The sequence below is a fragment of the Marmota flaviventris genome, assembly GCF_047511675.1.
Source record: "Marmota flaviventris isolate mMarFla1 chromosome 8 unlocalized genomic scaffold, mMarFla1.hap1 SUPER_8_unloc_2, whole genome shotgun sequence".
Classification (NCBI taxonomy): Eukaryota; Metazoa; Chordata; class Mammalia; order Rodentia; family Sciuridae; genus Marmota; species Marmota flaviventris.
In genome coordinates this window covers 211,536-225,362 of record NW_027287686.1, presented here as the reverse complement: position 1 = coordinate 225,362, position 13,827 = coordinate 211,536, and the positions used below count along the sequence as shown (strand labels likewise).

At 55.8% G+C, this 13,827-nt stretch overlaps 1 protein-coding gene across 2 annotated transcripts in view; it reads left to right on the top strand.

Annotated features, from left to right (window-relative positions):
• Positions 1 to 11,187, top strand: part of B3galt5 (beta-1,3-galactosyltransferase 5) — a 33,648-nt gene extending 22,461 nt beyond the window's left edge. For both annotated transcript variants that reach the window (XM_027929237.2, XM_027929238.2), the window contains exons 2-3: positions 8,025 to 8,181; positions 9,048 to 11,187. In XM_027929237.2, the coding sequence (XP_027785038.2) occupies positions 9,048 to 9,971 (924 nt within the window). In that variant the 5' untranslated portion in view covers positions 8,025 to 8,181 and the 3' untranslated portion in view covers positions 9,972 to 11,187. The remainder of the gene's footprint in view (positions 1 to 8,024; positions 8,182 to 9,047) is intronic.
• The last annotated feature ends 2,640 nt before the right edge of the window (positions 11,188 to 13,827 follow it).

Below are 13,827 nucleotides of genomic sequence, written 5' to 3'. Positions count from 1 at the left end.
TTGTAAGAAGAGCTCTCTCTGTGCCATGTGAGGAGACAACAAGGAGACACCGCCCTCCCAGAGCCCGGCCATGCGGTATCTTGATCTCAGACTCCAGCCTCTGGAATTGCAAGGGAGTAAATCTGTTGCATAAGCCACCCGTAGGCTATGATATTTTGTCACAGCATTCCCAACAGAGTAGGACATTCCTTAAGAGACTGTCCCTCTCTAGATTCACAGATTCTGCGAACAATACTGTTTGCGTGAGTCTCTGGCCCTCTTCTTCACTGTTGGATTGATTGGAGATGGCACGATCGAAGATGAGAGGCCATTCCTGTCGCCTGGCTGCAGAGAGACGGATGCTGGACTTAGGGGCCTCTAAGCCCTGATAAGGACTGTGGGCCCCTGGTGTCCTCAGCCAAGGTCCCAGCTGCTCATGAGTTGTTCCAGATTCCCCACCTCTGCCTATCAGCCTCCTGAGCGCAGCTGCCCTTGAACATCCAGGCAGGAGCCCCCTCTGTTCTCTCCCTGCCCTGCTGAGGAGAAACCAGAGCTGGACAGTAAATGGTCAAGCAGATTTCATTCAGTCGAGGAAGAGACCTCCGCAGGGAATGGGGCTCCCTTCTCCAGGCAGCGTGGACCTGTTGGGGAGCAGCGAGGGGGCTGCTGCTGGGGTTATGAGGACACGCAGGGGCTGTTCAGCCAGAGATGATTCTGGCTGAAGGCAGGCTGGGGATACCAGAGATGCGGTGGGGGATCCTGGCTAAACCAACGTAGCAGGCTCAACACCAGGAATTCACCACTGCACAGAAGCTGGGGGCTGAGGCGTTGGCCGGGTGGATCCTTCAGGGGGAATCTGCCGCAGGCTGTCTCCTCCCTGAGGGAGTTTTGTTGGCCACCCCTGGTGTTCCCTGGCTTGTGGACACATCCCTTGGTCTCTGCTCTCACGTTCCCAGGATGTTCCCTCTGTGTGCAAGTCTGTGTCCAAATTTCTCCTTTTCGTGAGGATGAGCTCCTTCTGAGGTATTAGACTTGAGGGGATTAGACTTGAGCATGCGAATTTTTAGCGGGTGGATGGCCACAGTTGAACAGGTGCTGAGCCACAGTGGTGGAGCCCATGACTTTGTCACGGAAAGAAATCACCCGAGTTACCCACCGGGCCTCTACTGCGACTGCAAACCCAGTGGCTGAGGCGGGAGGATGGCAAGTTCAAAGCCAGCCTCAGCAACTGAGCAAGGCCCGAAAGCAATTTACTGAGACCCTGACTCTAAATAAAAACATGTAAAAAAAAGGGTTGGGGGTGTGGCTTAGTGGTCGAGTGCCCCGGGGTTCAACACCCCCCCCCCCCCCACACACACACATCATGGTGGTGTGACATCCCCAGTGTGGGTGGGGCTCCTCCTACCTTCCAAGCTCAGGCCGTTTCTACTGGACACAGAGCTGAAAACGATTATCAGATGTTGTGGTGGAGAAGTGCATCTGCCACTCTGGGGCACCTTTGAAAACATGTCGGTCAGTTTATTTCAACAGGGCCGATTGTCTTGGTACTCCTGGGTCTCATTCCATGCGTGTGAACACAGGGGGAGTTCACAGGATGTAGCCAATAAGGAGGATGTTTGTTGGGGGCTGGGGCTCCTTAACTGGCTCTGGGAAGAACTCACCTCCTGCAGCAAGCTGAGGGAATCCCAGTGGGCCCTGAGGAGGGTCACTGTCCTCTGAGGGGCAGGTGACCACCAGGTTGGCCCTCCTTCCGTGTGTGCACCGGATCTCAGCTGAGACCTGAAATGTGCGCAGCCAGCCAGGAGCGAGGCGCCCTGAGAAACCCGGGGACCACGCTCCCTTCTCCTCTGGGTCCCACCCATTTCACAGGAAGTGCTCCCCCGACGTGTCTGCTAACAGAAAGGGTGGTGGCCACGTTGGCTCTGGTGAGGCGGAACTTGAGGGCAGAGGGCCCAGCTGACATGACCAAGTGTCACCACACTTCTTTGGCTGTCAGTCATGACAGAACTAATTACTGTCACCATGGCAGTGCTCCCTGACTGCCCCAGTGTGGAGACGAGGACATAGGTGCAGAGTGCTGGGGACATGTCAGAGTGAGCCGGGATGTGAACAGTCTTCTGATCCCAATTCCTCCTGCTTTCCATCTTAGCAGCTGCCTGACATGACCAAGGGGACTCCTGCACCTGCTCTGCTGCCTGAGAGCTGGTATCAGTGGGCATCAGGTGCTGACGATGACTTGATCTGACAGTGCGATACTGTCATGGTGCAAACCTCACCATGTGGTCAGGGATGCTGCCTTCCATCTCTGGCCAGCTGATTTGTCAAAGCAGCCACCAGTGCTTGAGTGGACAGGGTTTCATTTCATGGGGCCTGTTCTGTTTGAAGTGCATTACCAAACAAATCAGATTTGTGGTCAAGTAAATTTGGGCAATTCTGTAAAAGATGTCTCCTGTTATGAGATTTATTTTCAATTAAACAAAACGTGTTAATGAGGTTTATACGTACAGCAAAGCAGCGCGTCCTAGCTGATGGCTAAGCACGTCCTCGCTGATGATCCCTGTGCTCCTCCCAGTCCCCCCAAGGTAACCCCTCCTCTGACCCCCTCCAGGGGGCGGGTTGCCTGGTTTTGACTTTAGGTGGGATCTCTGCGTGCTTTCTCTGCCAGGCCTAGCTCTTCACTCAACACAGGGCTCCTCGGGGACTAGCAGCGTGGTGTCAGTGGCCTGTGTCTGTGTGCCTCTCACTTCACTCACCCAGCCTGCCAGGGATGGGGACTTCTCCATGACACTTGTGTTGTGTAGCAGTTCGTGTTGTGTAGCAGTTCGGCTCCATTCACCCTTTTCTGGTGACGGAGAAAGTGGATCTGGGCCCTTTGAATGTTTTCCCTGTGTGGTCCACCCTGTGGCTGGTTGGCACAGGGTGCTAGAGAAGTAGGGGAGAGTCTTCCCCTCCTGGTCCAGGGCCCTGGCTTAGCAGGCAGCAGCACCTAGCAGAGAGCGCCTCCCCCAGGGACGCCCCCTGGTGGTTTTGTAGCAGAGCCCACCTGCCAGACAGCATTCCCGGGCCACCAAGAGGGCAGGTGCCTGGTGAGTTGCAGAGGTTGGAGGTCAAGTGCTCTGCTGATGTGGCTCCACAGGGACTTCCCCTCCCCGTCATTGGAGTGGATGTGCCTGTCCAGCAAGCCCCGGGGCTCAGCCTGCGGTTGGGGGGCTTTTCCTTGGGGGCTTGATTTCAGCCCTGGGGCCAGTGGCTTCTTCCTGTGTGCTTTAGAGTTCTCTGTGCTTTTTTTTTTTTTTTTTACTGTTGATCTCTTATTACTCAAATCCTTTATTAGAGTAAACAATTCCCTTTTCAAATGACTGTGTGGTCTCTCTCTCTCCTGTTCAGGCCCAGACTCAAGGAACTATTTTTGGAAAGTAGGAGCCATGTTGCTGTGAACGACTCCACCGTGTCTCTGGGTGGACATGGGCAGTGTAGGCCTGGTTGCTGGGTCACAGCACTTAGGTCCACTGCTAAAAAGGACACGGCCCTACACAGCGCTGTCTTACTGCCCGTGCCCGCGGGTGCGAGAATAGACCCCACCGCTTCATGTTCTTGGCAGCACTTGGAGTTGTCTCCAGTTTCATTTTGGTCATGCTCATGGGTGACAGTGGTGTTTCAAGATTGCTTTGTTCGCCTTTCCCTGATGACTTGTGGTGCTGACCTTTCTTGGGCATGTGACTGTTTGGGTATCTTCTTTTTGTGAAATATCTGTTCACAATTTATTTTTGTAAAATGGTGGGTGTTTTGCTCCTTTTCTTAGTGATTTGTAGAGATCCTCTACATGTTTGGATAGTTGTCCTGTGTCAGATGTAGGGGTAGCACATGTATCATCCCAGCCTGGGGTGTGTGTGTATGTGTGTGTGTGTGTGTCCTGTTTAAAATTAATGAACCAGTCCAAGATCAGAGAGTGTTTCTTCCAGAAGTCTTACTGTCATACCTTTCAGCTTTAGTTATATAACCTCTCTGGGTTTGATTGTTTCGTGTGGCATTAAGCCCATCTCTCCCTACATGGACATCCAGTTGCCCCCACGCTCTACTGAAAGATGGCTCCTTTGGTTATTGTGATGTGTTTGTTGTTTGTCAGGAGAAGCGTTATGAGGGGGTCTGGGGACCCCGCGTGGGAGTGGGTCCTCTAGTGTAGATCTTTGCCTATCCCTCTGACAGTTTTCTTAGAGAGGTCGGATGCTTGCGTCCCTTGTAAAGCAAGCTGTTGGACTCTGCTAATGACAGGTAGATAGCCTCGACTTTCATCTGAGCAGCTTAGAAGTACCCCCTGGGCTGTGTGGCTAGGGACTCCGCCTCCCGCCTCTGCCCGCTCTTCGGTGGTATGTGGGTGGCTTCCGACTCCTCTTCGTGATTGGCACCTCTTCTGTAAGCACTCCGAGAACCTTTGCCACCTCGACATCCCAGGCTGCCCTTGAACATCCTTGACAGCTGCCCAGGAGGGGCGGGGGCTCCCTGCACGCACCGGAGCGCGCCAGGGCCCACAGGCCACGTGCACACAAAAGGCTTTATACGGGAATTGGCCACACAGCTGTGGAGGCTGGAAAGTGCTCAGGCCTGCTGCTGTCAGCACGCTGGAGGTCCAGCTGATGGTGTAGGTTCCAGTCCCAAAGCCACCAGCCTGAGACAGAGCACAGCTGACGTTTCCCTTCAGCTCTGAGGCAGGAAGAGCCTGATGGAGCGCCAGCTCCTGGCAGGAGGGAGTCCCTCACTGGGGAGGCCTGTCCTTTTGTCCTCCTCCGGCCCTCAGCTGAGTGATGGATGCCACCACCCCCACTGGGAGGGCCATCTGCTCCCCTCTGTCCACCAATTCAAATGCCATCTCACCCTCACACTCCTCCCAGACCTGGCCGTAGGTAATGTGTGACCCAACATCCTGGCCGGGTCATACAAAATTGATACAGAAAATTAACCATCACACCACAGAGTTGCACAGCCTCCTGACCCTCTGGGGCCGAGTCCAGCAACAGGGAGCTGGACATCAGGCTGGGGTTGCTACCATGTGGACCTGGGCCACTCTGAGGGTCTCACTGAGCACCGCTGCTCTGTGATTGCTTGGGGGGGGGGCACTGGGGTGGCCTGCTGTGGCTCACCCTTGGAGACTCCTTCCCCTTGCTTGATCCCAGGGGCAGACCCAGGGTTCACAGTGTCTGCAGCCTAACAACTCGGGCAGAGGGCCATCTTCTTTAAAAAAGAAAACAGTGGCGGCCAGCAGCCCTGGGCCTCGGCTTCCCTAATCTCATGGAAAATGGACCTCCAGCCTGTCTTTCCTCTGTAGGGCCCAGGCTGGCCTCGTGATTGGACTTGGCTGTGTGCTCTGCACAATGGACCTCTTCCCTTCAGATCTAAGAGGTGACGCCCCACCCTTCTTGAATGGAACTTTCCAGACCACCCCTCTGGTCTTCTAGTCCTTGACCATGTGGACTTCCCATCCCTCTATCTCTGTGGACTGTAGCTGTAGGTCAGGCTTAAGGCTGGGTCTCCCCATCAGGCCTGGGAGGGTGCTGGACCCTCCTCCATGTGCTGTGGGGTGAGGACGCTGACTTCAGGGTTCCCTTCAGATAGCCCTTCCCTGACCTCAAACACAGCCCTCTGGGGCATAGGAGAGGTGCAAGACACGCCCCTGCCCTCCAGGCTTGCCCTCCAGGCACTCCCAGAGGGCACAGTGCTCCAGAGGCCAGCAGGTGGGAGCGGGGGCTGCTTTTGCGTGTGATTCCTGGGCGAGCTGAGGCTCTGGATGTGCTCACAGGTTACAGAGCACAGCCTGGACGCACAGCCTGCTGGGGGGACTGTGCCTACGTTTCTGGCCGGCCAGGCTCACAGCCCCGTCCAGGTGTGCTTCAAAGTGAGGCTTCCCTAGCAGACTTGGCTACTGTTCATGGCTGTGTCCCAGGTAAGGCGGAGTGGCGTTATGCTCTGGTCCCCTGCCTCCCAGCCAGCCCGGGATTGGCCCTCTGGAGGCACACACTGCTCCTCCCAGAAGCTGCAGTTTCAGTGCTAACTCTGTGCCTCCCCGAATCCACTTGTTAGCAGAAGCTCTGTCCTTGTTCCTGATGCCAATCCAATAATGAGAACATGGTTTTGAGAAAAGGGGAAAAGAAGTTTTATTTCTTGGCTAGTAAAGGAGAAACACAGAGGACATCTGTCCCAGAGCTGTGACTCTGCCCATCAGGGGGAGCAGAGGGCTTTTAAAGGGGTGCATCAAAGACTGCATTCCAGGTGTGCTGGGCCAGGGGTCCTCACTCGATCGTGGCCCCGAGAGAGAGCCGTTTCTGAGATGTGCTGCCGGGCCAGTCCCGAGGTCCGAATTACTGTATCCCCCTGGTGTGTAGATGAGACTTCTTTTTCCCTCTTCTCAAAACCATGTTCTCCCCTAGAAATAAGGGTGATCTTGTTTTCCCCAAGGTTAGGGCGGCGGGGTGGTGGGGAGGAGAGAGTCAACCAACACACACAACCGCTGTCAGTTTTAAAATAATCTGCAGTGGCAGAGCAACAGGGGCCATGCCCCAGCACAAGGGACCCCTATTGCACACCCTCAGTGGAAGGCTGGGTACCTGGTCCTCAATCAAAGATGCAGATGCTTTGTAAACGGGATCTCCAGCTATAACTTTGGAGGTGATTTCTGGGTCACTCCACTTTAGGCAGAAAAAAATATCCCAGCTGCTCGTGGAAACAGAGGACTCCGCTGAGCTCTGGCCAGTTGGGCTTGGCACCCACCCTGACCCCAGGATGCCATCTGATACCCAGCCAGAGGCCAGTGCAGTGAGGGGCATGACTGTCCGTCCTTGGGAACTCAGATCCACAGGAAGGGTCTTGAGAAAAGGTCCACTGGCGATGACAGCCTAAGGGTCACCATTGAAGCCACCTGCTGAGTAGAGCCAGTTATCCAAGAAGGAAGCAAAGTAGAAAAGCCCCCCCCCCCCCCCCCCCGCCCCGCGTTTGGTTTTATGTTTCTCCCTAAAGTGTAGGGGGGATGCGGTCAGGTCCCCACCCCAATGACCTACATATCCTGGCCATGCAGGTGGATGATCTCACAAAGAAAGACAGACAGAAAGGGGGCACTCCCGCATCCCGGGGCACGGAGCAGACCGCTTCCTGCTTCCCTTTGTCTCTGGCAGGGATTCCTCTTGGGTCACCGGGGCCTCCAGCTGGACAGGGACTCGGTGTCCTCTGAGCAGAACAGGAGCTTGGCCAAGTCTGCCTCAGGAGAAGTTCCCTGAAGAGTGAGCTGGTTCCAGAAGGCTCTATGATTGATTTATTGGTTTCATTTTTTTTTTTTTTAGTACCGGAGATAACCCAGGGTTGTTGAACACCCAGCCACACCCCCTGTCCTTTTCTGTATTTTATGTAGAGACAGGGTCTTTCTCAGTTGCTTAGGGCCTCGATAAGTTGTTGAGGCTTTGAACTTGTGGTCCTCCTGCCTCAGCCTCCCGAGCTGCTGGGATTTCAGCTTCATTTCTTTTAGAGTTAGTGTATTTAGAGTTTTGACTTAATGAAATTTTGAGGTACTCTGTGGCATCAAAATGACTCCCCACCGTTTCAGTCCACCAGCTTCTTTTCTTGATGGCCCTCTGGCCTCTCACTCAAGATGATGTTTTTTTTTAAAGTCATAGCCTCTGAATTGGGGATTGATGGATTTCTCACCTCTGTTAAATTCTTGAAGCATCAGCCATACACTCTGCTCCACAGATAAGGTAAAGTGTTAGAAGCTGGACTACAGGTCACCAGGCCTCGGTTGGAAAGCTGTGAGGAGCCATCCATTAGACCTGGAAGGATGCGCAGCCATCTGCACGTCGTTACTGTTGACGGGCGGATGGGTGGTGGGCTTTGTTGGCTTCAACTGTACCCATTCCACAGGCGATCACAGTGAGGTGGGAGTGAGTGGGGTGCACATGCTCAGGGTCACACAGGTAGGTGACAAAGTGGGACTACAGATACAGCAAGCCGTGAGGACCTGCCGGTGAGGCGTGGGTGACTTGAACAGTGTTCTTTTTTCCTAGTGATTGCTGAGAGACCGAGTCATCCTTTTGACAAACGAGTCAATCCCGGCACTGGGCTGCGTGGAAAGTCGTACGGACAGCGCTTCATGATGGATTTCCTCTTGGATTCTGCCCCGTGACTCTGCTTTCAAACCAGAGATTCTCCGACCCAGCAAACGTGAGTTCCCTGCTTTCTTCATGTTATAATGTCAACATGCACCATCCCGAACTCGGGAACAGCAGAGACCAGGGGGAGAAGAGGAGAGAAAACCAGATAGGAGATGTGAAAAGGCAGCATAAGAAAACGAATCGCAACCCCCTCCCCGAATCCCGGGTAGTGTGCTCCTCAGACGCAGATGGGTGTCCTCTGGGAGTGGGTGGCTAGGTAGAGGAGGCGGTACCCAGTGCCTGCGTCCAGGCGTGGGCGTGTGGTTCCCAGTCCTGCAAGCTACTTCCCACCCGGGGTAGCGGGGGCAAGGCTGAAGACCTGCTGAGGACCTGGTCCCAACACCTTGGACACAAACCCCTGACTCCCGGAGGCAAAGGGCTGGCCAGCTGCAGAGCTGGACCTCTGCCCAGTGCCCTGCGCTCTCTGTCCGGTGCCCTGAGGCCGGAGTTGCAGGCAGTCCTTGTGCCTGTGTGTTTACATGCTGCCCCTCCTCTGGAAGCAGCGGGATTCCAGCGTTTCTAAACACGGGTCTGCCCCTTCCTGTATCTCAGCCAGCCGCACGGGCACTCACAATGTTTAAAAATTACTTTTATGTTTTTAATTGCACACACTTGTGGGGTGACAATTTGATACTTATGTTCAATGTGTGATCACATCAGGTGGTTAGCATTTCCGTCTCCTTAAACATGTACGTTTCTTTGTCCTGGGAAGGTTCACACTCCTCTCTTGTAGTTTTTGTAAAATACACAGTCGCCTGGTGTGAACCACAGTCACCCCACTGTGCTGTGGAACAGGACCCCCGCCTCGCTCTGTCTCGGCACCCACCTCCCACCCTCTTGCTTTGGGGGGCTGATGGCTGGTCTTGTTCCTTGCAGATGGCTTACCAGAAGTTGAGGCTGACCTACGCGTGCCTGCTGTTGGTGGGAGCGCTGTGCTTGTATTTCAGCATGGCTCCTTATAAAGAAGAGCCTTTCATTTTCAAGAAAAAATACGGGACGTTCCTTCAGCTCCCAGATATCGATTGCAGGCAAGATCCTCCCTTCCTTGTCCTGCTGGTGACTTCATCCCACAAGCAGGTGGCCGCTCGCATGGCCATCCGGAAGACGTGGGGGGGAGAGAGGACAGTGAGCGGGAAGCAGGTGAGGACATTCTTCCTCCTGGGGACCACGGCCAACCAGGACGAGATGAGCGCGGTGGCCCAGGAGAGCCAGCAGCACGGCGACATCATCCAGAAGAACTTCAGGGATGTCTACTTCAATCTGACCCTCAAGACCATGATGGGCATGGAGTGGGTCCACTACTTCTGTCCTCAGGTGGCTTTCGTGATGAAGACAGACTCGGACATGTTTGTGAACGTCCACTACCTGACCGAGCTACTCCTGAAGAAGAACAGGACAACGAGGTTTTTTACAGGCTTCCTGAAGCTCAACGAGTATCCCATCAGGAAGAAGTTCAATAAGTGGTTTGTGAGTAAATATGAATACCCCTGGGACAGGTACCCGCCCTTCTGCTCTGGCACCGGCTACGTCTTCTCCAGCGACGTGGCCAGCCAGGTGTACAACGTCTCCGAGAGCGTCCCCTTCATTAAGCTTGAGGATGTCTTTGTGGGGCTCTGCCTGGCAAAGCTGCAGATCTGGCCCGAGGAGCTCCACTCCCAGCAGACGTTCTTCCCGGGGGGGTTACGCTTCTCCGTGTGCCGCTTTAGGAAGATCGTGGCCTGCCATTTCATCACGCCCAAGGAGCTGCTGATCTACTGGCATGTCCTGGAGACCTCCCAGGAAGACTGTCCCGAGGTCTGAGTGGAGCCCAGTGGCACGTGGGTCCAAGATCTTGGATGGCGCTGCTGAGAATCCTCAGGGGTACAGAGGGAGTGAGAAGGACGCAGGGAGCAGGACCCTGAGGACACTGTTCTCAGGGCTCCAGACCCAAACTAGAATGATGTGCGCTTAAACCAAGCTGCCCCAGGCAACACCCGCCCCACCTCTGGAGCACTGGGCTCCGGCTGAGCACCTGGTCCCCTCCTGCATTGGCTCATTTCAGGGCTCAGAGTCCCTGGGGGGTGGTGGGCACTATCCTTCCTATTTTACAGATAAGGAAACAGTAGCCACAGAGGTACAGCCTCTGTCCCAAGGTTTATAGCCAGCAGAGGTTGACCAGGCGTGGAAGCTGAGCAGGAATCTGGCTGGCAGCCCCCAGTGGGGTCCCTCTGTCCCTCGGGAGGGGGTGGTGTTGTAAAGGCTGAGGAAGGCCTGGCAGCTGCACCCCGGCTCCCTTTCCAGAGAGCCCCTCCACTCCTGGCCTGATGCTTTCCAGTGCTGAGACAGACTCCAGTCTGTCTCCAGTTCCTTACGTCCCTGGGGATGACGGAGCTGGGCCCTGAGTCCTCATTAGCGACGCGGTACTCAGCCCTGGGCACATCCCAGAGGGTAGGCTGCCTGCGTGGCTGCAGCCCTCGCCCAGCTTCAGGTGGCAACTGACTTGACGACTTCGTCGGTTAGACTCAGAAGCCGCTTCCAGGGTTGCCTGTTGCGACTGGCCACACTGCTGATGTCCCCAGGGTTGTGATGCCTGTCCCCAGCCTTCAGGGACACCTGGTCTCTTTGCTGCAGGTCAGTGGGACGAGCCATAGCCCTGGAGTACTTTAGGGCACTGAGTTCAGACTGAAGGCCGCTGGGCATGCTGGATTCCAGGAACTCGCTGGGCATTTGGCTAGACCACAGCAAGCCGCTTTCAAGGACCCCGTATTTACAAAACACTAAGGTGGACCCTGGTCCCAGGGAGTCTCCCTGTGTCTACGTCCCCCAACCTGACCCCAGGTCATCGTCACTGAATTTATCACATGGCCAAGGACCCACTGAGTCCTGTGGTTTGGAATTTAACCTCTTTTCTCTCCCCCAGAGGATTGTGTGAGCCCATTTTGCAGGGCTGCGTGAACAGAGGGCACTTCTCTGCTAGGACTGTGACCATTTGGCCACTGCCAGTGACATACAGAGTGTCTTGCTCCTCATTAAGGAACTGTGTGTTGTGGTTGTTTTTTTTTTTTTTTAACTCTTTACTTTACCAGGCTTCATGCGGCTGTGGAACTGGCCAATGTCGGGCTGAGCTCTTGCTGGCCCTCAGGAAAGGCAACGTGCTGCAAAGGTCTGGTGCCCATTCTGCACGGCATTTCTCGTGTCTGGCTCGTGCTGTGGCCTCGTGGATGTTCTCCTCGTCCTGGCTGCTCTGAACGTGCGGGCGGGTTCAGAAGCGCCTCCGCCTCAGTGGGAACATGAGGGGTGCAATGGTTTCTGGAGCCCAGGTTTTGCCATGAGCCTGGGCCCTCGGTTCCCGGGGACTGACTGCCTCTGATTTGTCAGATGATGGTGCTTTGAAGTGAAGGACTGTCTGGCAGGAGGCCAGGGCCTGTGTCCAGTATGGGTCTGTGGCCACTGGTCTCAGTGGGTGATCTGAGGTTGGCGTGGATGGTCTAGCACCAGCCTGAGCCCTTGGCAAAGGGACAGGTGAGGACAGGTGTGGGCTCCTTCCACGGCCTCCGTGTGTTCTTCAAGGATCTTCTGCAAAACCTTGACTCCCACGGTATTTCTTTATTCCATGATCTAGAACTTGAGGGGACCTTAGTGCTCACCCAGCCCTCCTCCTCACTTATGTAGGACGAGAGAAGCTCAGAGGGACCCAGAGGCTGCTCACAGCTCCCAAGCTATGGAATGCAGGCTCCTGCTGTTTGGGTCCCAGGACCTGAGAGGAGGACCCCGTGAAAGTGTGGATGGGGGCAGAGAGTCTGTGCTTTTCCAGTGACACCCAGTGGGACTGGAGAGGGGTGGGTTGGTCGCACAGTGGCTTCACTCACGGGCATCAGAGGAGTGGTCTCGAGAGCAGACGCGGTGTGCTCTGCCTCATCTGAATGCTCACGACCACTGCCCGGGCAGCTGGCCGCCAGGGTCCGTGGTTTGTAGATGAGGAGTAGCCAGAAAGTATCAGAAACAGGACGGGATCCGGAGCCCTGGGGCCACTGTGTGAGTCACAGCACTGCCCTGGGCCTCCCGGGCTGTCAGCTGGCCCCTCCCACAGTCCTGGGGCTGGCTGGAGCTCACCCATTGACTGCTCCACCTGCACTCCTGGGGACCCTTCTCAGACTCCTCCGGCCACCACGTGTCACCCCCCAGATCCTGGAGAGCCGCGGGGCTGCAGCGGCCTCTGCTTTTGGACTTAAGTCCCAGCTGGTCTCATCTGGAGGCTGGGCCTCCTGCTCTGGACCTCACTCTCCTCCCCTCCAGCCACCTCGCCTCTGTGGGATCACCCCCTGGGCACACAGACCAGCTGCCCCTCCCCGTCTAACAGCAGCAAAGCAGCATGCCACCGCCCCCACCCCCAGCTGCAGGCTTTGAGCTCCTCCAGGGTCCTCCTGAAATCCCCCCCGCCCCCGTCAGATCACGGCCCCCTCGCCCCACAGCTTTGGCCTTGCTGGGGCAGGTCTCAGTCCTCCTCTGACAGGGCCCGGCCGGGAGTGGTCACTTCCTGGACAGTTCTAGGCACCAGCGTCTAGGACGCCTCCTGGCCTTGGCTCCTGTCCTCGCCAGTTCCATCTCTTCTGCCCGTTCTTCCTTTTGCCCTGGCGTCCGGGCTGCAGTCTGTGGGCTCAGCCCAGCTGCCCTGTCCTTGGGGAGACCCAGTCCTCGGGGCCTCGTCCTGTGTTCTAAATGTCCTCGCTGTGTTGGTGGCACCTCGCTTGTCCCCAGCGGGTCCCCTCTGGTCTTCCATCTCTCATGTCCCCTGTCTACATACTTTTACATGGTGAGCACGGCCACCCCAGCCCCTCCCCGCTGCCTTCCCTGTGTCAGTGAGTGGACACTCTCTCAGTGGCCACTCCATCCTTCCTGTGGCTCCAGGCAAAAGTCTTGCAGGTGTTGCTGGGCTGCAAGGCTGCTGCCTCTGCCCTCACCCCGGGTCCACCTGGTGCCCCTCACCACTGCCACCCTTGCTCACCCGCCACCTCTCACCTGCAGTCCTGCAGTGGCCTCCCGCCTGGACCCTCAGCCTCCCTCACTGCATCGCCTTAGTCTGTCCCCGGAGTGAGTCTCCAAAAGTGTAGAGCAGAGAATCTGCTATGACTTGACTGTGTCCCCGAGTTCTTGTGTTGGAAACTGAATCCCCAATGCAGTGTGTGAGGAGGCGGGGCCTATTGGGGGCGGGGCCTAACCGAGGCACTCAGGTGTGGAAAGCTCCGCCCTCATGAGTGCACTAGTGTGGTTATCGCAGGACTAGGTTGTTAGGAAAATGAGTTGCCCCCCTCCCTTGCTTGCTGGCTCTCCCCTCCTCTAGCTCTTCCACCTTCCACCGTGAGATGATGCAGCACAGAGGCCCTCTCCAGATGCTGGATCCTGCTCATGGACTTTGCAACTTCCAGAACTGTGAGCCAAACATACTTCTTTTCTTATTAAGTTATCCGCTTTCAGGTGTTATGTGATAGTAACACAAAATGGAATCTCACTTCTTTGCTCAGAGACCCCAGTGGCTTTCCGTCTCCCAGTGAAAGCCACATTCTTCGTACCGTCATCTGCCTGTGTTGTTCCCTTACAGTCTCCCCTCACTCACTCTGGCTGTTCCCTGACCAGCAGTACTGCTCCGGCCGCAGCGGTCTCTGTGCCCTTTCTTGAA